Raw genomic sequence first — 24,031 nt, 5'->3', positions numbered from 1 at the left:
TAGAAATAAAATTTTTGTAAAATTTTCTATAGAAATCAAATTTTGGCAAAATTTTCTATAGAAATCAAATTTTGACCAAACATATAGAAATAAAATTTTGAATAAAATTTTTTATAGAAATAAAATTTGGCAAAATTGTTTATAGAAATTAAAGTTTGAAAAAATTATCAATAGAAATACAATTTAAAAAAAATTGTGTAGCAAACAAAATTTCGCAAAATTTTGTATAAAAATAAAATTTTGACTAAATTTTATATAGAAAAAAATTGTTCTACAGTAATAAAATTTTGAATGCATTTTTTATAGCATTGAGTATCAGTGAGCATCAGTAAGATAAAAAATTTTGAGAAAATTTGCTATAGAAATAAAATTTGACAATTTTTTCTTATAGAAATAAAATTTTGAAAAAATTATCAATAAAAATACAATTTTAGAAAAAATTTTGAGTAGTAAATAAAATTCTGCAAACTATTCTACAGAAACAATTTTTTTTTACTATTTTTATTGTTTGAATAAATTCATTTTACACAATAATTTAATAATTATTTTTAAGAGTTCAGTTACATAACACAACTTTTCAACTTAAACATAATTGAAACCAAATTTTGACTAAATTTTCTATAGAAATAAAATTTTGACAAAATTTTCTATAGAAATAAATTTTTGACCAAATTTTCTAATAAAAAATATATTACTATAAAATTTTGGCAAAATTTTCTGTAGAAATAAAATTTTGACCAAATTTTCTAATAAGAAAATCTATTACTATAAAATTTTGGCAAATATTTCTATAGAAATAAAATTTTGACTTACATTTTTATAGAAATAAAATTTAGCAAAATTTGCTATAGAAATAAAATTTTGCAAAATATTTTATAGAAACAAAATTGTTTACTCAATTTTCTATAGAAATAAGATTTTGACTAAATTTTCTATAGAAAAAAAATATTTCTATAGTAATAAAATTTTGAATAAATTTTTTATAGAAATAAAATTTTGACAAAATTTGCTATAGAAATAAAATTTTTACAAAACTTTTCAATTCAATTCTCATTTATTGCATAATCCAAAGCCATTCTGAGGCCAAATTGATTATGTTTACCAACAATAGAGAGACACTATGAATATCAAATTACAATGTAAATATAAATATATTGATTCTAAAAAGAAAAAAAAAACACAAAAAAAAAGTGTTATTGACACGAACTTTTTATAGAACTTTTGAATTTTTTATAGAAATACCATTTTGACAAAATTTTCTATAAAAAAACAACTTTGAAAAAAATTTTCTGTCAATATTCCACATATGTATATGGCCGTAAAATAAAATAAAAAAAAAATAATTTCGATTGTTCGAAAAATTTCAAAAAAATATGGGCATTAAAATGGATCGATCCAGCCCATCTGCTAGTCTAACATTCTAGGAAACATAAAAAGATAGCCGTAATTGGAAGTTGATTTTCATTTACAATCATGCTGTACATTGTTCAAATGAATAACGCAATGGAAACTAATTTGCTTAAAAACTTGCTTAGTTACAAAAATGTGAAGTGTTTTAAAAAATTTGGTTTAGCCGGAGTCGGAGTCGAGCAAAATTTTTACGACTCCGACTCCAGCTAAATCTTCAGACTCCGACTCCAAGACTCCGACTCCGGCTCCACAGCCCTGGTGCTAAATTTGATTTGATTAGGTATAGCTCCCATATCTTTCGCCCAATTTAGATTCATGTGACTAGGGGGCCAAAGTTTTTCTCCGAAAATTTTGCACAGAGAAAGCAATAAGCTTTTTAGAAATTTGGTCAAAATTGTTTCAGATAAAACTATTGCTCGCACATACATGATTGCTCGAAGGGGAAAATATGGCTAGGTTAGGTTAGGTTAACCCTCCGATGAGTGACAGTTCTGAACTTCACGGCTGTGTGAAAAGGTCCTTTTTTTGTAAATCATGTTTTTTATATTTTTAACCCTCCGATGAGTGACAGTTCTGAACTTCACGGCCGTGTGAAAAGGTCCCTTTTTTTGTAAATCATGTTTTTTATATTTTTTTTGTTTTGTTTTTATTGTTTATAACTAAATTCTACATACAAGAATAATTTTTAAAATTTTTAAATTTTTTTTTTTGCTTGAATTTTCTTAAGACTATTATAAAAACAAATTAAAAATTATTGTTGTTGAGCGTGCACTTCTTGGCCCCTGCCCTGTGCGCAAGTGTTGCAGCGATGTAAAAGTGTGCTATGTTCTCCGCAAACAGCGTTGCCGCAGCCGAAGCAGTATGCCCGCGTTTTCCGCTGCCGCCCGTACTCAGAACGGCAAAGCCTACATGACGGTCCACTTGACCTAGCCGCAAACGACAGTACATTGCCTTCCATCGGTCTTGGTAATACCTGAAATGAAAAGAAAAATAAAAAACAAATAAATATATATTCTATTCTTGAATTTGAAGATGTTTTTCTTACCCTGACATCGAATGCTACCATCGCATTGCGTATCCTTGGATATGAGGTTATATGGTTGTTCAGGGCACGTTCTTCGAAATTTGGTGTGGCCAATTCTTTCGTTAGCAGTAACAAGAACGACCGCCGTCTGTCACTCCTTTTTATAGGCTTCATTTCGTTGTAAATCGTAAAAGCAGCCAATGCAGCGACGTCCACCATATGCCTAGCATTTGTTCCATGGTATCAACGCCGCATTTGTTGGCGTTGTAATCTAATATGGCATAGGGCTTCCGCTTCTCGGTTTGCTTCTCAACGAGGCAGGTGTAGTGCATTGTGGAGAGTACGTTCACCACTTTATCTTTTTTTTTCGGCACGTATGAGCATAACGATATATCCCCCTCGTTGAACCCAAATAATGTACTATTGATGGTGCGCATCGGGTTCTTCTTGAACTCCTGTGGAATGAATGCTTTGTTGTAGCGCACTGTACTAACATATGCGGTCTTCCTCCTCAACAAAATACGCGCCAAGTCAAGAGTGATAAAGAAATTATCCGCGTATATAGTACGGCCAGCATCTAAATATTTTTCCACAAGATCCAGCACTACGTTCTGCCCTTGGTTTATTTCCCGTTGTTGGTTTGGCAGTTTTCCAGAATATATCATTCCCTTCACAGGATAATAACTCTGTGAGTCGCATAACCACCATACTTTCAAACCATACTTAGCTGGCTTTGACGGACTATATTGTGTGAAGCGGGTGCGGCCTCTGTAATGGAACAACTGCTCATCAACTGTTAGTGCTTCATGAGGAGTGTAAGCTGCTGCCAAGTTATATTGCAACATTTCCCAAATGTCGTCAATAGACGCAGTTTTGCTGTTAATGAGTCGCTGTTGTCGAGTGTTTCCATTGTCGAATCGAATAAATTGCTTTATACATATGAAGCGATCGTACGACAACGCATCTTTGTATATTGGGCAACGCATCGCGTCCCATAGCTGGTTCATGGTTTGATCTTGTGAGTCCAGCATACAAAAGAATAGCTACAAAGGCGTCAAACTCTTTCACTGTCACTGGTTTCCACTCCTTCTCAATCTCTCTCTCAAGCTCTCTCAATGACTACTAAAAAAATATGTGTGTATTTTTGTTCTTCGAAATTCGAATGTGTTTTTTTTGTTCTTAGAATTTTTTGTTTTTATCATCATCCCTAATGTCTTTGAGTTTAGGTCTTTGTGTTCAGAACAAGTAAATTATGTATTGAAACAATAAAAAAATTATAATGGTGCCCAAAAACATGCATTTATTAGTGAAATTCAGTACAAGGTCCATACGGACCTATTCACACGTCCGCGTACTATTCTCACTAAAACCTTAATAACTCCTAAAGTAATGATCCGATCGGCTTGATTTTTTTCCAAAAGATGCGCAACAAAATACTCTTGGAACACAGAGTAACTTTGGGGGTGAGTTGTATTGGCCGAAGTGGGAGTAATTTCAGTTTGAAAAGGCAAAAAGGTCCCTGGGGACCTTCTCACTCATCGGAGGGTTAAGTGACCGATATTTCATGCTCATTAATACATTGTGATACCACAGTGTTATTAGTTGTGCTCTGCCCGATCCTATCAATTTTTATAGCAGCGTCCGAAAGGCATCCCACAATGCGGTGAAACCACTTGGAGAAGCTTTGAAACACTCGAAAACGTCATCAGCATTGATGAGAGGGGGAAAATCCACTGCTGAAAAGCTTTTTGATGTTCGATTGAAGCTGGAGTTGGTCCCACGATCCTACACTGTTAGAAAAATATGTTTTTCATATGTTCCGATTTAAACAAAATGTGTTTCGGACACGATTTTAAACCACAATATATTTAGGTGCAAACATGTAATGTTCCTAAACTAACACTAAATGTTTGGGACATCTATGTTAATATGTTAGAATATATTATGTTTGGGGTATGAATGTTTCATAAAAATCATATGTGTGAATACAAACATATATAAATTTACAAATTTCGACTAAACATACATATGTTGTGATATTTTATTCAAAGTGACAGAGAGAGTATAGAGAAAGAAATAGAGATGGAAACCGGGAGAGTTGACGAATGATATCAATATAACACAGCAAAAGAGTCAAAAGAGAACAATTTCTGTGAAACCGCTTGTATGTTGTTTCGGAAAACTGTTTTATGATAAGGCCAAAAATTTGATATGTTTAAGTCTAAATATTATTTAATTTGAATAAAGAGAATATACATTCTGAACCAAGAGAATAGACATTTGAAAAACAAACAGCTTATGTTTTCGCCTTGAGAGCAGCATTTTATGTATGTGTGGACATGTGTTTTGTTTATCATTTTGGCATTATGGGCACAATTTTTTTCTTGGTTCGTTAAAAGAAATCAGGGGTCTTCATAAAAATAACGAAAGGGCACTATACTCTTTTTAGAGTATAGTGCCCTTTAGTGACAGTAAAATGAAATAAGGAGGAAAGGAGTGAAAAATTACACAGTAAAATGTAAAAAAACAAACTTTAGTTCTTCTTTATTAAAAAGTAGTCCACGAGGAGTTGACGGACACCATCAAATATAAAAGCGGGTATTAAGTTCGAGTTTTACAGCTAAGACAATTTAAAAAGTTTATTTTCTTTAAAATGAATTATTAAAGAAAAATAAAAGGAATTTTAGAGCGATGGTGTTAAATGCTAGTAAAAAACTGTTCACTCCTAAATAAATTTATGTTTATATTATAAAATTATGTATGTATCTTCTTCTTTTGTTAGTTTTTGAATTCCTTCCAAATTTTAAAGTTTTGTACAAAAACAGTTTTTTATTACAAGATTGTTATTTTTGCAATAAAAAATAATATTTTATCCAAAAATCAGTCAATTTCGTTTATATCAAGCACTGTTACTGACTATAAATCTTTAATAACGCATATTTCGAAGTTTCATTTAAAAAAAAAAAAATAATATAGTATAAATATAAATGTGTAAATTAAAAAAAAAAAAACAAAAAAACAAAAAAACAAAAAAAATGTTCGGTCGGAGCAGGGATTGAACCCACGACCCTTTGCATGCAAGGCAGACATGCTAACCACTGCTCCACGTGGCAAACAAATGTATGTTTCTGTTAAATAATGTTATGTTTGCATGGGCTCGTGGGCGCTGCAAACTATGCTATATAAATGTAACTTAAAACGATAATTATCTACTGGTGACTATAACAGCTACGTAGCCCAGTGGATAGTGTGTTGGCTTACAAACTGTATGGTCCTCGGTTCGATTCTCCGTGCAGGCGAAAGGTAAAATTTAAAAAATTTATAAAAGTGAATAATTTCTTCAACATTATTTGTATTACAGAAAAAGGTGCCAATAACTAAAAAATTTCGTGGAAGTGAAAATTACGAGTATGTTAGGGAATGAGCACAATCGTGTTTGGGAAAAATTCTTCCAAGCATATAATATTTTTGGCTCAAAATGCTTCCAAGCATATAATATGTTCACATAAAACAAACATATTAATGTTTCGGCAGTATGCAATAATATATATGCTTCCTGCAAAATATGTTTGGGACATATGTTAAAGAAGCGATTTTTTTTGAGGGTGTATGTATGCAAGGCGGGCATGCTAGCCATTGTACCACGGTGGCTACAATACTCACATTTTAAGTCTAGAGATTTTGTACGAGTGGAAAAAATGTTTGTCCAATGCGTTTGACATTTAAATAAAGGGTGATTTGTTAAGAGCTTGATAACTTTTTTTAAAAAAAAAACGCATAAAATTTGCAAAATCTCATCGGTTCTTTATTTGAAACGTTAGATTGGTCCATGACATTTACTTTTTGAAGATAATTTCATTTAAATGTTGACCGCGGCTGCGTCTTAGGTGGTCCATTCGGAAAGTCCAATTTTGGGCAACTTTTTCGAGCATTTCGGCCGGAATAGCCCGAATTTCTTCGGAAATGTTGTCTTCCAAAGCTGGAATAGTTGCTGGCTTATTTCTGTAGACTTTAGACTTGACGTAGCCCCACAAAAAATAGTCTAAAGGCGTCAAATCGCATGATCTTGGTGGCCAACTTACCGGTCCATTTCTTGAGATGAATTGTTCTCCGAAGTTTTCCCTCAAAATGGCCATAGAATCGCGAGCTGTGTGGCATGTAGCGCCATCTTGTTGAAACCACATGTCAACCAAGTTCAGTTCTTCCATTTTTGGCAACAAAAAGTTTGTTAGCATCGAACGATAGCGATCGCCATTCACCGTAACGTTGCGTCCAACAGCATCTTTGAAAAAATACGGTCCAATGATTCCACCAGCGTACAAACCACACCAAACAGTGCATTTTTCGGGATGCATGGGCAGTTCTTGAACGGCTTCTGGTTGCTCTTCACTCCAAATGCGGCAATTTTGCTTATTTACGTAGCCATTCAACCAGAAATGAGCCTCATCGCTGAACAAAATTTGTCGATAAAAAAGCGGATTTTCTGCCACTGATTTTGGTAATAAAATTCAATGATTTGCAAGCGTTGCTCGTTAGTAAGTCTATTCATGATGAAATGTCAAAGCATACTGAGCATCTTTCTCTTTGACACCATGTCTGAAATCCCACGTGATCTGTCAAATACTAATGCATGAAAATCCTAACCTCAAAAGAATCACCCTTTATATGTATATAAGGAATGTATAAATCTTTATATGTACACTCAAAAAAAAGTTTACTTGGATCCAAAGATTTGGACCTTCCTTTAAGGATTTTGGTATTGATTCCGAGCCAAAGATGCGGCTTCTTTAAAATAAAGACATTTTTTAGGGTCCTCCCTGGCTTTAAATCTAGGATCGATAAAATTAAAATTGGATACAGATCTCATTCATCGAATTTTTATTCTCTGTTTGCGGTATATTAATAAAGGTATTCATGTACAAACAAATTCCAGTTTTAAAATCCAAACTATGTCAAGTACTTCAAAGTAAAAACTGTTTTCTTAATGCTAAAAAACTTTAAACCAAAGGTGCAAATCCTTAAAATAAGTCTTAGCCGTTTTATCTTAAATTTAAAAAAAAGTTTTATCTTAAATTTAAAAACTCAATATGTCAGTTGAGTTAAAGACGATTTCTTTAAATTAACATTTGCCTTACTTCAAAAATCTACAACTTCAACAGAGGGACGCAAAATTTCAAGATTTGTGTCCTAAATTTAATGACAAAAATTTTTGAAACAAGGATTATAAACTTTCTTTTAATTAAAATGTCATTATTTTAAAGAATTTTGTCCTTAGCATTGCGTAAATTTCGAGTCCTAAAATTTAAGTTGCATAATCTTCCATATTAGGTCAATATTTTTTTCAATGTAGCTCCCACAAAAAATTGGGAAACTTCAGATGGTGTCAATAATGTTAGTCTACCATTTTTGGAAAATATTGCTAGAGTGATGTTTCTTGGTTTTTCAATTCTGTCAAATATTCACCCAGTGTAATAAATCAAACTGAGCATGTATACGAAACACGACGATTTCCTTAAGGCTTTCCATTTAAAAATTTGGCGAAAACATTCATAACGACTCAATGGCGCATAGTCGTTTAATATTTTCTGTTTCAAAAATAGAACAATTTGTTTACTATTCAAATGGATTTATCAAATCACTTCATGTCTATTTTGGAACAATTCAAATTCAATTTGCATTCCGTCAATAAAATGAAATATTCATGGAACACAATTTCACATTCATTTAATTTTTAAATCACTGCCCGTTGTTTACCCATTTCATATGCAGTGTGAAATTTGCTTCTGATGATGATGATGATGAATTGAATGCCATTGAAATCGGATTGGATAAAAATAAATCAAAATTGATAAATGAAAATGGAATAGTATAAATTTTTAAAAGCAATATGTGGTGTGAGAAAATTTCAATATTTAGTCTTTAAATTGTTTTTATTATCATTACACTTCGATGTTAATAGAATTCCATTTGAGAAATGGATTCTCAGAATTTTTTTCAGTTGTTTTCCTATACTTTTTCGCAATTTTGGCAATGCCTATACAAATAACGTTCTGTTGACGTTTTTATGAATGCTTCATATGAAATTAAAGGGTGCACTCGTTGCCAAATTAATAGAAAAAAATACGTTGCCAAATTAATAAAACAAATATACGTTGCCAAAACAATAACAAGTAATCACGCATCGCAAAATGTTGCTGATATTTGTGGGCACGAGGATATGTTATTTGTGAGATACTTGTACATATAGAGTATTCGAAATGGTCTGGTAATATTGTTGACAACCACCATGGTACAATCGTTCAAAAGCCCGCCTTGTATACAAAGGTCCAATAGGTTCAATCGCAGTTTCGACCGAACACCAAAAGGTTTTTCAGCGGTGGCTTAACCCTTCTCAGTAATGCTAGTTACATTTCTGAGTGTTTCAAAAACCGTTGACGAAATTGGGAGAGAATATTAAAAGGAGAGAGATAGAGAATACAAGAGAGTGTCATAGAAATGACAATTGAGGTAAAATGCCATGATCTAGGAAATATGTTATTGTGTAGAAATGATCACAGTTGAGTTAAGAAATCCTTATCAAGAGCATTTGTGCTATATATTACACTTTTTAATTTTATTAAGTTTGTGTTTTTTGGAGAAAACCCCATTATAAAGATATGCTATATATAATAATGTTGTTTTTTGGTGTGGCATCTACTAAGGTATTAGTTGGGTTTTGTTTGGTCTTTTGTTATGATACACAAAGAAATGCATTACTGAGATTGAGAGAGCTGGAGACTGTAGAAATGACAATGGGGGTAAACTGTATTTTGTAAAACTGAATGGGCTGGGGAGTATGATGAAATACATGGAGTATGTTTATCCGTTGAAATTATCAGAAAGGGGGGAATATGTTCGGAATTTGTGTAATAATTGTCCCTATTTAAATTTTTGTTTTAAGCAACGCATAAAACTGATTTAAAAATTGGAGTTTAAAGATTGCTTAGCAAAGAGTATTAGCAATTAGACGTGTGCACGTGACATGAAATTGTCGTGACTCACCAAATTTTGAGTCGTGAGTCACGCTGATGGCAACGCTGTGAGTGTGCGTGATTAACAAACCAAATGTCGTGCGTGAGCTTGAGTCACGAAAATAATTTCTTCGTGAGTGTGCGTGTGTAACGAATTTCGAAAAAATACATTCAAGATAATAATCCCGCCCACTGACATAAACCGCTTACGAGTTCAATTCATTTACAATTTTAGTGATATCTGGGATGTTAAGAGTTTATTAACGCTCTTGATGTTAATCATGCTCACATTTTCAGACAAAAATATTAGTCTACCATTTTTGGAAAATATTGCTAGAGTGATGTTTCTTGGTTTTTCAATTCTGTCAAATATTCACACAGTGTAACCTTAAATATTACAGAATAAAAATCATGAAATAAATCAATTAATCAGCAAACTGAGCATGTATACGAAACACGACGATTTCTTTAAGGCTTTCCATTTTAAGATTTGGCGAAAACATTCATAACGACTCAATGGCGCATAGTCGTTTAATTATCAGAAAGGGGGGAAAATGTTCGGAATTTGTGTAATAATTGTCCCTATTTAAATTTTTGTTTTAAGCAACGCATAAAATTGATTTAAAAATTGCAGTTTAAAGATTGCTTAGCAAAGAGTATTAGCAATTAGACGTGTGCACGTGACATGAAATTGTCGTGACTCACCAAATTTTGAGTCGTGAGTCACGCTGATGGCAACGCTGTGAGTGTGCGTGATTAACAAACCAAATGTCGTGCGTGAGCTTGAGTCACGAAAATAATTTCTTCGTGAGTGTGCGTGTGTAACGAATTTCGAAAAAATACATTCAAGATAATAATCCCGCCCACTGACATAAACCGCTTACGAGTTCAATTCATTTACAATTTTAGTGATATCTGGGATGTTAAGAGTTTATTAACGCTCTTGATGTTAATCATGCTCACATTTTCAGACCCGTCCCTAAGGGAAATTACTCACAAAATTATTCGTGAATCACGATGTTTTTCGTGAATCGCGGCATTTTTCGTCAGTCACGACATTTTCGTGCGTGAGTAGGAATTACCTTTTCGTGAGTGTGCGTAACCGTGAGTCCTACCAAACAATATGTGTGTGAATATCGGCATGCTTGAGGAAAATGACCTATCATCATAGGATGGATTAGCATTTTTCTTCTTGTGAGGAGGTCAAAAATTGGATCGATTTGTAGATTGTGTTTATCCCACCTCAGTAATGCTGGTGACATTTCTGAGGGTTTCAAAGCTTCTCTAAGTGGTATCACTGCAATGTGGAACGCCGTTCGGACTCGTCTATAAAATGGAGGTCCCTTGTCATTGAGCTTAACATGTAATCGGGCAGCACTCAGTGATAAGGGAGAAGTTCACCAATGTGGTATCACAATGGACTGAATAGTCCAACAGCTTGGCTGATAAGTCCCCGGTCTGACACATAGATGGCGTCGCTAGTATTAAATGCATATTATTTTTATATAGTACCAACCTTCAAATGATTCGTGTCAAAATTTGTAAGTCAATTAGTTTGTGAGATAGAGCGTCGTTTGTGAAGCAACTTTTGTTATTGTGAAAAAAATGGAAAAAAGGAATTTCGTGTTTTGATAAAATACTGTTTTCTGAATGGAAAAAATACGGTGGTAGCAAAAACTTGGCTTGATAATGAGTTTCCGGACTCTGCCCCAGGGAAATCAACAATAATTGATAGATAGGCAAAATTCAAGCGTAGTGAAATGAGCACGGAGGACGGTGAACGCAGTGGACGCCCGAAAGAGGTGGTTACCGACGAAAACATAAAAAAATTTACAATTGATTTTGAATGACCGTAAAATGAAGTTGATCGAGATAGCAGAGGCCTTAAAGATATCAAAGGAACGTGTTGGTCATATCATTCATCAATATTTGGATATGCGGAAGCTCTGTGCAAAATGGGTGCCAGGCGGGTGCACATTTGACCAAAAACAACAACGTGTTGATGATTCTGAGCGGCGTTTGCAGCTGTTAACTCATAATACACCCGAGTTTTTCCGTCGATTTGCGACAATGGATGAAACATGGCTCCATCACTACACTCCTGAGTCCAATCGACAGTCGGCTGAGTGGACAGCGACCGGTGAACCGTCTCCGAAGAGTGGAAAGACTCAAAAGTCCGCTGGCAAAGTAATGGCCTCTGTTTTTTGGGATGCGCATGGAATAATTTTTATCGATTATCTTGAGAAGGGAAAAACCATCAACAGTGACTATTATATGGCGTTATTGGAGCGTTTGAAGGTCGAAATCGCGGCAAAACGGCCCCATATGAAGAAGAAAAAAGTGTTGTTCCACCAAGACAACGCACCGTGCCACAAGTCATTGAGAACGATGCCAAAAATTCATGAATTGGGCTTCGAATTGCTTCCCCACCCACCGTATTCTCCCGATCTGGCCCCAGCGACTTTTTCTTGTTCTCAGACCTCAAAAGGATGCTCACAGGGAAAAAATTTGGCTGCAATGAAGAGGTGATCATTGAGGCCTATTTTGAGGCAAAACCGAAGGAGTACTACCAAAATGGTATCAAAAAATTGGAAGGTCGTTATAATCGTTGTATCGCTCTTGAAGAGAACTATGTTGAATAATAAAAACGAATTTTGACAAAGAAATGTGTTTTTCTTTGTTAGACCGGGGACTTATCAGCCAACCTGTTAAGTGAGCCTGATACATCGGGCTGCCACCTAACCTAACCTAACCTAGATTGTGTCAAAAGATGAGTCGGTTTTGTCGCGGTATGCGTAACATATGTTTCGAGAAAAATGGGAAAAATAGTGGGTAGCTATAGACAATACTTTGATCGATCAATTTGTTAAATAAAAATATTGTGAAAGTTGAATGATTTAATGATTTTTAATATTAACTATCGAATTATAAAGAAAAATTCTGAATTTAATTCTTTTCCAAAATTTACAAAGGTAAACGTTACCCAATTTTAATAAAATTGGAATTCCGATGCATTGGCTTTTATTTAGACTTTAACTCTCTAACCCCCATTTTCATGGGGCTTCATAAGATCAAGGTTGGCAGCAAGCTTTTAAACCATACAACGGATATGTATGTAATTCTTTCTTTAAACGCACATATCTGTTAAGAGCTTAACATAAGCAAAATTCACTTCAAATTAAATCGCAACAAAAAAAACTTCATTTACTTGTTGCTTACTGAAGTTAAAGCCTAACGAAGCTACATAAAAAATTATCGCAAAAAGTGTCAACAATCGTAAAATTCTAAACTTTATATATCTACACCCTCAAAAACAAATCGCTTCTGTAACATATACCCCAAACACATTTTGCTTTAAGCATATATATTTTCAGGATTGGTCCAAACAAAATATTGCTTGTATTGTTCAAACATATTATGCTTCACCTTAGGGCATACACTGGTAGAAAAAAATTTTCTTTGTGTGGATATATTTTTAAGGCGCCAATTGGTTACTTCAATTATTTTACTAGTAGCATACTCTCTAGGTCTCTCTTTCTAAACACATATATGTTTATAGACTATTTCTAAATTAATATATGTTTGCATCTAAGCATATTATATTTAGAAACATTTCATGTCCCAAACATAATATGTCCAAACATGTAATGCTAGTTTATGAACATTATATCCTTGCACTTAAAAATATTGTGTTAAAAAATTTGAGTTCCAAATATATAGTTTTTACACCCAAACATATGAAAAACAGTCTTTTTCGTCCGTGTAGGTCTCTCTTTCTAAACACATATATGTTTATACGTTATTTCTAAATTAATATATGTTTGCATCTAAGCATATTATATTTAGAAACATTTCATGTCCCAAACATAATATCTTCTAACATATTAACATATATGTCCCATACATGTAATGTTAGTTTATGAACATTATATCCTTGCACTTACAAAACATTGTGTTAAAAAATTTGACTTCCAAACATATAGTTTTTACACCCAAACATATGAAAAACAGTCTTTTTCGTCCGTGTAGGTCTCTCTTTCTAAACACATATATGTTTATACGTTATTTCTAAATTAATATATGTTTGCATCTAAGCATATTATATTTAGAAACATTTCATGTCCCAAACATAATATCTTCTAACATATTAACATATATGTCCCAAACATGTTATGCTAGTTTATGAACATTATATGCTTGCACTTAAAAATATTGTGTTGAAAATTTGAGTTTCAAACATATAATTTTTACACCCAAACATATGAAAAACAGTCTTTTTCGTACGTGTAATGTGACATTAGGTTAACTTTAACATGAGTGAATGGCAGACATGGGGCGTATGACCATTTTATATTTAGAATTAAATGCAGCATTTGTAAATAACAAAATAAAGGCCTGTAATTTTACCCTACTTCATGATATTTCAAAAAGTAAAATTCAATTAGCTGCCATTACAAGTCAGCTATAAAATACCTTGCTCATTATGGCCCTCTGTTTTACTTTTGCATTTTATGGACATCATAACATATTGCATTTCCGGATAATAATCGTTAAAATGTTTCTAAATATTTACGAAGCCCCATGTATTTTAAATAGAAACAAACCAAAAACGAAAACCCAACCACAATAACAATAATAACAAGAAATACCAAAAAAGGGAGATTAAAATTTAAAGACTGCAAGTAGGAAGGTTTGATTTAAATGCATTTGCTAGCCTGCTAGTCTACACGCAATCTGGTGTGGCTTTGATTTGAATACAAATGCACATACACTAACATTTTATAAATGCACTGAAACATACGCTTACACAAAGATTTGTTTGTAAACACTTTTACTAAGTGCTAAAAACAACAACAACTTAACCATGGTCAATTCTATCATCTAAAAATGAGAAAATGAGAAAGGAAAACGAAACCAAAATCTGGGTTATGGAAATCGTCTGGTCTTCATAAAAGCTTGTACTGGTTAAATAACAAATGTTTTATGATTTCAATTGTATATAATATTTTTGGATTTGTGTTTAGTCATTTTTGTGTTGGGGTAGGGTGGTTGGTTGGACTTGCTTTTGTTAACATAAAAGCTTTATTGTTATCCCTGTGATAAAGCTAGGGGGGACAATATCAAATGGTCTTCTTTTCCATTTTCTTGGGTAAATATATAAACGTTTGAATACAATGTATTTAATACGAAGATTCAAACAATGAGAAACATGGGGATTGGGGAAATTTCGCATACATTTCTCTAAAGTACACTGTGGCGTATGTTATATTTTTAATATATGACATATCACGTATACGCAACCTATGCCTGTATGCTCACCACAAGAGTATGACGTATGGTATAAAAAAATTGTAATATATTAAACTATCAGTTTCCCACCATATAAAGTACAATACACGATTTATACAGGGTGGCAGATATATAAAGCAACAATTTAAAGCGTTATATTTTTCTTATGTTTTTTTTTTTTCATTTTAAAGCTGGTTAAACTGATTGATTTTAGAGTCAGTTTAGATTTGGCTCATATTATAGCCTTCAAAACGGCCGAGAAAGCCAACCCACACTATACTAAAATGGTTCTGCCATATTTTATTCCATTTCCGGCGGAGCGCCGGACACTTTAACATTTTCTAATGCCAAACATACACTTCAAAATGACTTAGGCGCAAAATCTAACGGATTGAGATCAAGAGATTTTTTTGAGGATTTTTTAAGCCATTCTTGGTTGACGTGTTCTGAGTGCGATGGTACTGAGTCTTGTGGGAATATCCATAATCTGCCGACGAAACTTTTGTCTGCCTAGAGCTTCAATACTGTCCGAAATGCTTGTCGGCCACCGGGGCTTCAATAATACCTTTAGGACATTTTCTCGATAATATTCGGCATTATATACCATTACCGTCGGCAGCGATTGAGTTCTGGTGTCTAATCGAAGGAGTACATTTTCAGCTGTCCTTTTCAGCAAGTAAACCCCATCAGTTAGGTTAGGTTAGGTGGCAGCCCGATGTATCAGGCTCACTTACACTATTCAGTCCATTGTGATACCACATTGGTGAACTTCTCTCTTATCACTGAGTGCTGCCCGATTCCATGTTAAGCTCAATGACAACGGACCTCCTTTTTATAGCCGAGTCCGAACGGCTTTCCACATTGCAGTGAAACCAATTAGAGAAGCTTTGAAACCCTCAGAAATGTCACCAGCATTACTGAGGTGGGATAATCCACCGCTGAAAAACTTTTTGGTGTTCGGTCGAAGCAGGAATCGAACCCACGACCTTGTGTATGCAAGGCGGGCATGCTAACCATTGCACCACGTTTGCTCCACATCATTTGGTTAGAATTGGGAATGGCTTCTCATCGAAGAAAACCAAATTCGGTAACTCGCCACTTTCGGATAAGCGAAGCATCACCTTGTTCGATCCAGCATTTTTTGGAACTTCAATAGCTTTGGGAAACCATGATAGCGTCTATGTACGTCTATCTATCTGTCGGTATATTGTATTCACGCCAAATCCTTAAATAGTGGAGCTATCGCTCTTAAATTTTTACAAAGATTCGTTTTTGTCTGCAAGAACGATTTAAAAAGTCAGAGATGGGATATATCGGTCCGGGTTTTGATGCAGCTTACATATAAACTGAACCCGATATCAATTTTTATCACAATGAACTGAATAGTCTAAGTGAGCCTGAAAATAAATCGGGCTGCCACCGGCTGCCTATCGGATTTGATACAAATTGGTAATGTCGATGTATTTTAGGTCCACAAATAGGTGAGACGAATACGATGTGTATGGGCCCATGTTTTGGTATAGCCTCATAGCAGAGAATGAAGAATATTCGGCGGCGGAATCGATTGGCAAAAAATGGTCAGTGATGGCAAAATTTGGCAGCGCGACTGGGCCGCTTTATTCTCTGCCCAATATATACAATGATCTCCCTATTTGACTACTTGGACTTCGAGAGAAGGACATTTTTATTCGATTTGTCTTATGGCGATTTCGATTGGGAAAAAAGGTGCAACATTCTCGAAATTGATTGCCAAATATAAAGGACACTGTCATAGATTTTGGATCCAGTATCACTTACTTATCATGCTCATTTGGGTAATGTTGGTAAAAAATTTACACAATTTAGATTTTAAATCAGAAAAACCAGTTGGCTTTCTATACCATTGATTTTTATACCCTCCACCATAGGATGGGGGTATATTAACTTTGTCATTCCATTTGTAACACATCGAAATATTGCTCTAAGACCCCATAAAGTATATATATTCTGGGTCGTGGTGAAATTCTGAGTCGATCTGAGCATGTCCGTCCGTCTGTTGAAATCACGCTAACTTCCGAACGAAACAAGCTATCGACTTGAAACTTGGCACAAGTAGTTGTTATTGATGTAGGTCAGATGGTATTGCAAATGGGCCATATCGGTCCACTTTTACGTATAGCCCCCATATAATTATATATAACACCCATATAAACCGATCCCCAGATTTGACCTCCGGTGCCTTTTGGATAAGCAAAATTCATCCGAAATTTGATACGTGGTGGTAGTATATGATATTTAACAACCGTACCAAAAGTGGTCCATATCAGTCCATAATCATATATAGCCCCCATATAAACCGATCCCGAGATTTGGTTTTGAGCCTCTTGGAGGAGCAAATTTCATCCGAGTCAGTTGAAATTTGGTACATTGTGCTAGTATATGACCGTTAACAACCATGCCTAACTAGGGCCATATCGGTCTATAGTTATATGTAGCTCTCAGATAAATCGATCCCCAATCACACAAAAATTGGTCCATATCAAGTTCGTAATTGTATATAGCCCCCATATTTCAAATCTGGCTCCCTACGTACCGTGCAAAAGTCCATATCGATTCGTAATTATTTGTAGACTTACTTACACATACCTTTTTTGTCTAATATATACAACGTATGAACTAACTCACAATTTACAAAACGATTCAAGATACCACATCCCAAGTACTTCGATTGTGGATGACAGTCTTTCGTAGAAGTTTCTACGCTATCCATGGAACTTGTTTTTTACTACTTTATTTTATATACAATTAAATTTATTATCAGTTTAAAATTACTATCACATCTTGAACATACATGGGTTATGTTATGTTCATTCTTCTATGAAAAATAATTGTTAAGGAATAAAACTGTATACCCCTTAGTGTTACTTGATTGCAGTTGTGTATGGCAATTTTCCACACATAATAAATTAACAAGTAAGATTTAAATTACCGAGCCAATGGGTGACCTTTACAAACACTAGAAAAAATGGGTGTCTTTCAAACAATATTCTTAACTTCCGGTTGCACAGGAAGTTTTCATAATTTAGAATATTTAAATTTGCAGAATATTCTTTAACCATTGCCATTATATATTCCTAATACAATATTGTTGACAAAAATTGCAGTAATTTTAAAATAATAATAGGCCGATATGCTATGTAGACAATAATTTAATCAAAAAAATTGTAGTCATCTGTATCAGAGATCAACTTAGCATCTTGTTATTACATATCTCTCATATCTCTGATGTAGTAAGATTTTGACGTATATTTTAAAAGTTCATAGGAAGAGGAAAACAATATTTTACACTCAATTAAATTCCATGGATTTTTTTCCACCCCCATTATTTTACAGACAATTGAAGTTATTTACATTTTGATATTAGCATCACTTGTAGAATATGACAATTCTATTAAAAATTATTGCTAAGCAATAGCAAGTTGATACTTAACTTTGTCACTTCATTGCAGTTGTCTATGGCAATTTTTCACACATAATAAATTGTCAAGTAAGAATCAAATTACCCTTTGGCATAAGGCATTTGCATACACTATAAAAAATATTGTTTCTAATTTAAATTTTATGTATATAAATGTGAGATATTTAACATTAAAATTTTCTCGTATTATCAAATATATATATATATATATATATATATATATATATATATATATATATATATATATATATATATATATATATATATATATATATATATATATATATATATATATATATATATATATATATATATATATATATATATATATATATATATATATATATATACATATATATTAAATCGTCTCGGAAGGAGATGGGGTGGGAGCACTGACCATTTTTGCCTTCCAGGTGTTTCAAACATACAATACCCAATATTTTGCGAAATACTGCCCAAAATATTAAGGCAAATATTATTGTGAAATTAAATTCAGCGAGAAATAAAGATATTATGTTATTTTTTACTTCAGGATGTAAGCCCTGTATGAATTTGTGTAAGATATTTTTCCTACTAGCCTAGCCCAACAATTTTTAAATTTATATCTCACTTCAATCCGAATTTGAAACCTTATCGGCTAACGAAAACATAATCTAGGGTTGCGTAAGTTTCATTCACATTTGAGACTTGATAACATTTTCTCTTCGGGGCTTTATTTCGTATTTACGAGCTGGTGATAATATACCCAATTTCCCCCATTTATTTAACAATATCATAGTTTGGCAATTGTTCACTCTTATCTGAAATTTCATTTTCAATCTTTGATTTGTAATGTAATGACCCATATAATATATTTTGAATAGCAGCACATGCAATATGCACAAACCCATATACAAATTTAACTCACACCCCCCTCCCCTATCCTTCACACACACTAAATACAAATGGTCTCCAAAAATCCATTCACCCATAAAGCCAACCAACCTTACCCTATAGCTGAGGACAATTCTCAATGTTTTGTTTTGCAATGCAATCTACTCCCTCTCTCCATCTCGCTCTCATACATGTATGTAAATATGTGTATGGTAATTGAGGTTTATACACAGACAATGGCCTCCAATGTCCACATATAAAATTTAAGTGAACAAATGACCAAAATCGACAGATAGGCATTCAGTTGGTTATTGGGATGACCATTATCTGTTCTGTTGCTGCAATAGCCACCATTCCATTTGTGTAATAGTTCTGTTGTCTCTGTATCTCCACTCTCTTAGTAAATGTGGTTTCGTTTATTTGTTTGTTTAATGTTAGTTTTTCTTCTACTAGCCAATTCATTTGATCTTTGTTTTTGTTTCTCTGTTTCGATTTGTTTACAGGCCTATGATAGCCGCCAATTGATGGTCACATTGTTTGTATGCCTTTGGGGCGCCCGTCTATCCGGTTACCTGCTGTATCGCATTGTTAAATTGGGACGAGATAAACAATTTGATGATACTCGAAGAAATATTATTAGATATGCTGTGTTCTGGACATTTCAGGTAACTACCAATGGAAAGGAATGAACAAATGAATGACGCAAGCTTAGATCAACATTCTTGTTCACCAAACACATGGAGACATGTAATAAAATTTAATTAAATCAATTACAGGCCGTCTGGGTTTATATTGTCTCGCTGCCAGTAATAATCATTAACTCACCACGTCACTCACAACCGAATGCTCCCAAGACGATGACCACATTGGACTCTGCTGGCACGGGTATGTTCATTGTGGGTTTGTTGGCCGAAACCTATGCTGATTTGCAGAAATTTTCATTTCGCCAAGATCCCGCTAATCAAGGAAAATTCTGCAATGATGGTGAGTGTGTGTGTGTAGTGTTTTAGTGTGAAGGATTTAAATGAACGTTTATACCTTTTTGTTTCTTACTTCATTTCAGGTCTTTGGCGTTTATCACGCCATCCCAATTATTTTGGTGAAGTTGTCATCTGGTGGGGTATATTTGCCATATCTTTGAATGTTATTTCGGGTCATGAGTGGGTAGCAATAGCTTCACCGATCTTCACTACCTTTATCATACTCTTTTTGTCCGGTATCCCTTTGAGAGAACGATCGGCTGATGAGAAATATAGAGAGTAAGTGAGATTTTTGTGAAATTCATAACACTTTACCTTAATGAAGTTACCACGGTGAACTAAGACTGAAGTCTTAAGTAGGAGAGATATGTGTGACGTTTGTCATATTAGCGAGAGTGTAAAAAAAATATTTTTTTTTTTGTTTTTTATGAGATTTCGTGGTGAAATATATTGACCAAGTACAGTAAATTGTACCTTGGCCATTAAGGGTCCAAATGCTACATTTGCAGTACTCATCGACCTACTGCAAGAGAAGTTCACCAATGTGGTATCACAATGGACTGAATAGTCTAAGTGAGCCAGATACATGGGACTGCCACCTAACCTAACCTACTGCAATAAGAACTTTTTATTTCAATTTCAAGCGGATATCTTTCTTGTTTGAAATTTAGCGTGATTTCAAAAAAAAAAAAAAAAACAATCTGAGCCAAATTTCAGGACGTAGCGCCATTACTAAAGTGTGTAGCGTGATTACAATACACAGAAAAAACTAAACTGGTTTATAGCAAGAATGAAATACTTCTTGCAATAATTGAACTAAATTATACTACAGACATTTCCAAAAATCCACGAAAATGTAACGCCCTGGTGTACTTTTTAAAGAAAAGAAGAATATACAAACTTAAGTTCGCCCGGGCCGAATCTTTTATACCCACCATCATGAATCAAATATAATTGTTTCCTTTGAAAACTCTTCGTAGTATCGGGTTACTTGAAAATATATAGAACTTCAGATGGATTGAATAACATGGCAAACATATATACTAAATCATGGAAATCGCGACATCAGTCTATATGGGGGCTATACAAAAAAATGGACCGATTCACACCATACTCGCCATACTACTTACCTAAACCTACGAGTAAAATACCTCAAATCGGATAAAAATTGGGATGACTAGATACTCACGAGTTCAAATCTGGGGATCGGTCTATATATGCGAGATAACAAAACATGAACCAATACACAGCATCTTCGTCAAAATTATGTATGGACCCAAAGTTCCAATGTCAGGCAGGTCGGATAAAAATGTTGGCGCCCAGAAGCCCAAGAAGTCAAATCAAGAGATCGGGCTATCTGGGGGCTATACCGAAACACGTACCGATACGCATCATATCAGGCACCCAAAATACCTATAGATTTCCAATTTCAGGCAAATCGGTCTATATGGGGGCTATACAAAAATATGGACTGATACAAACTATATTGAGCATATTTATGTGTTGACCCAAAATACCTCTAGGACAAGAATTTAATTCAAAACCAAAACGTGGGCCGATTCACACCATATTTAGCACATTTTTTTATGCACCCAAAATACCTCTAGATTTTAAATCGGAGAAAAATTTTGCAGTGTCTACATGCTCAAGACCTCAAATCGGGGGGCGGTTTGTATGTGGGCTATATTAAAATCTGGACCGATATAGCCCATCTTCGAACTAGACCTGCCTGCAGACAAAAAAAAGTTTGTGCAAAATTTCAGCACGATAGCTTTATTATTGAAGACTGTAGCGCGATTACAATACACAGCCAGATAGAATTTCTTCCTGATCCTGATCATATACATAATTTATGTAGTCGGAAATCAATATTATGATGGGATACAATGACAAACTTATTATACCCCTATTCTATCACTATTCTATGGTGGTGGGTATAAAAATCGTTGGCGCCCAAACGTGACCATTTTAATCATACAAGTGTTCATTCTTACTATTTGTGGGAATCGAACAAAAATTTTCTTCTGCTTCAATTCATATTAAACTTATGTGTACGGCCATAGAACTTAATGTCCATGTTTAGTTCATAAAGTATTTGAGACATCTTTAAAGAAATTTAAATTTTCATTGGGCTGTGGAAAATTTCGTAAAAAATAATCAAATTTAACTGCAAGCAAATATTTTTTTGTAATAGAACACACAGACGGATATGGTTATATTGTCTTAGAATTTCTCCAAATGACTTGAGGCGTTTATACCTTTCTTGGTCTATGGCATAATTTTTATAAAAATAATTTAATGATATTTGTTTACTTTTTGCAGTCAGCTGGAATACCGGAAATACAAAGCCTCAACCTCACCACTGATACCTGTACCACCGGCCGTCTATGTAGAAGTTCCAGCCGCATTGAAATTCATACTCTGCTGTGAGTTTCCCATTTACGACACAATGCAAATACAAAAGGATATTAGCCCATATTCGTTATCGATCGCTCGTTCACATTCCCACATATAGCAGTCAATTGCCCACTCTGGCAGTGGGCAACAAATACAAGGCACTGTGGGCCATAGTCTGCACAAATATGGTGAATCTGGTTCGGTGCATAGGGGTCATTGTTATGGAGCTAATGGAGGTGATCCCGAAAATCATATGAACTGTGGCGGCAGTTGTCGCAATTCATATGTGAAATCAGCCAATCCCTATCAGAATGGCTCGGGATATGCCGCCAGTTATGCTTGTAATCCTAATGAAATATCCCAGCCCCACACCCATCCTCATTCCCATCATCATAATCATCCTCATCAACAAATGGTTGCCCACAACAACAATAACAACAATAATCATAACAAATCACTCAACGCCGATGATGACACGGAGGATGATGGTATTATTTATATGCCAGGTCCATCGGCCTCCAAGAAACAACCGCAACATTTCTATCCGGCACCGTCTAAATCATTGGAACCCTTCGAAGAACCCTCATCGATTATCGATGTCGAAGAACAAGTCGAAGCCGAAATGGAGGAGGACTACGATGAAGATATACCACCCATTGATTTGAGTAAACCGCCCAGTGTGCAAAGCTTTACGAATAATATTCGAACGGAAAAGGAAGTACAAATTAATGCCGATGGTAAACCGATAACGGTAACGACAATATTGTGATTTAATTTCCTGGCCCCGATGATAAAGACGATGACGCTTGCGACGACGAAGACTACAACGGCAACCACAATGATGGCAACGAACGACCATGTCGTCATGCAATCCTATGACTGCGTTCTTGATATTAAATCATTGACGGCGAAATCAATGAACTTGATCCAAATATTACACGTCATAATAATTGTTTATGGCACGCCAGTAATTGATTTTGTGACGCTGACACAGTCATACACACCGTACATGAAATTAGCTGGGCGGTTCAGGTCGCTTTGGAGTGGGGAATGGGGCTCACATATGCATACAATGTTCTGCGTACGTACGTATGAATAATTTGAAGATTATGGATACGATTTGAGTTTTATTTATAAACTTTTGCCACCATTTTTATGTTCGTTTAGTTTTATGGAAGAAAGCTGCTACAGCAACATTTATGTATGTAAATGTGTACCTAGATAGAAAGTCAGTTATATAGAGGAATATTAAAGGACAAAAATGAAACACAAATGCTCAGCGATTTTTATTTTTATATACATGATAAGGCAAGTTTGTGTCAGCTTTAAAAGAAAATAAAACTATTACGTATTAAATAGCATATTAGAAAAAAATTTGAAATAATGATTTTTTTGTCTGGAGAAGAAACAAAAAAAACTAAATGGTATAGAAGATAATATCCTTTAAGTTACAAAGAAATCATGAGAATCACTTTATTTGTGAGTACCCCAGAGTTTATTAAGTTGTCACTTATTGTACTTTTTATTGGAAGTTTTTAAGTTAAATAAGTACCGTGACACTCCCGCGACATATTTGGTATTTTCTTTCAAC

The 24,031-nt window shown here is 34.3% G+C and overlaps 2 protein-coding genes across 2 annotated transcripts in view; one reads left to right on the top strand and one right to left on the bottom strand.

Annotated features, from left to right (window-relative positions):
• The window catches only part of LOC142235075 (uncharacterized), a 139,842-nt gene extending 116,129 nt beyond the window's left edge, over positions 1 to 23,713 (top strand). The window contains 4 exon segments of the mRNA XM_075306301.1: positions 19,567 to 19,728; positions 19,840 to 20,047; positions 20,127 to 20,322; positions 22,366 to 23,713. Coding sequence (XP_075162416.1) covers positions 19,567 to 19,728; positions 19,840 to 20,047; positions 20,127 to 20,322; positions 22,366 to 23,209 — 1,410 coding nt within the window. The 3' untranslated portion in view covers positions 23,210 to 23,713.
• LOC142236410 (uncharacterized) lies at positions 6,271 to 6,789 on the bottom strand. Its single transcript, XM_075307643.1, has one exon. It carries the CDS (start codon positions 6,787 to 6,789, stop codon positions 6,271 to 6,273), a length of 519 nt encoding a protein of 172 aa, XP_075163758.1.
• Positions 23,714 to 24,031: the final 318 nt, after the last annotated feature.

The sequence above is a fragment of the Haematobia irritans genome, chromosome 4, assembly GCF_050003625.1.
Source record: "Haematobia irritans isolate KBUSLIRL chromosome 4, ASM5000362v1, whole genome shotgun sequence".
Classification (NCBI taxonomy): domain Eukaryota; kingdom Metazoa; phylum Arthropoda; class Insecta; order Diptera; family Muscidae; genus Haematobia; species Haematobia irritans.
This window is presented reverse-complemented; position numbering and strand designations above follow the sequence as displayed.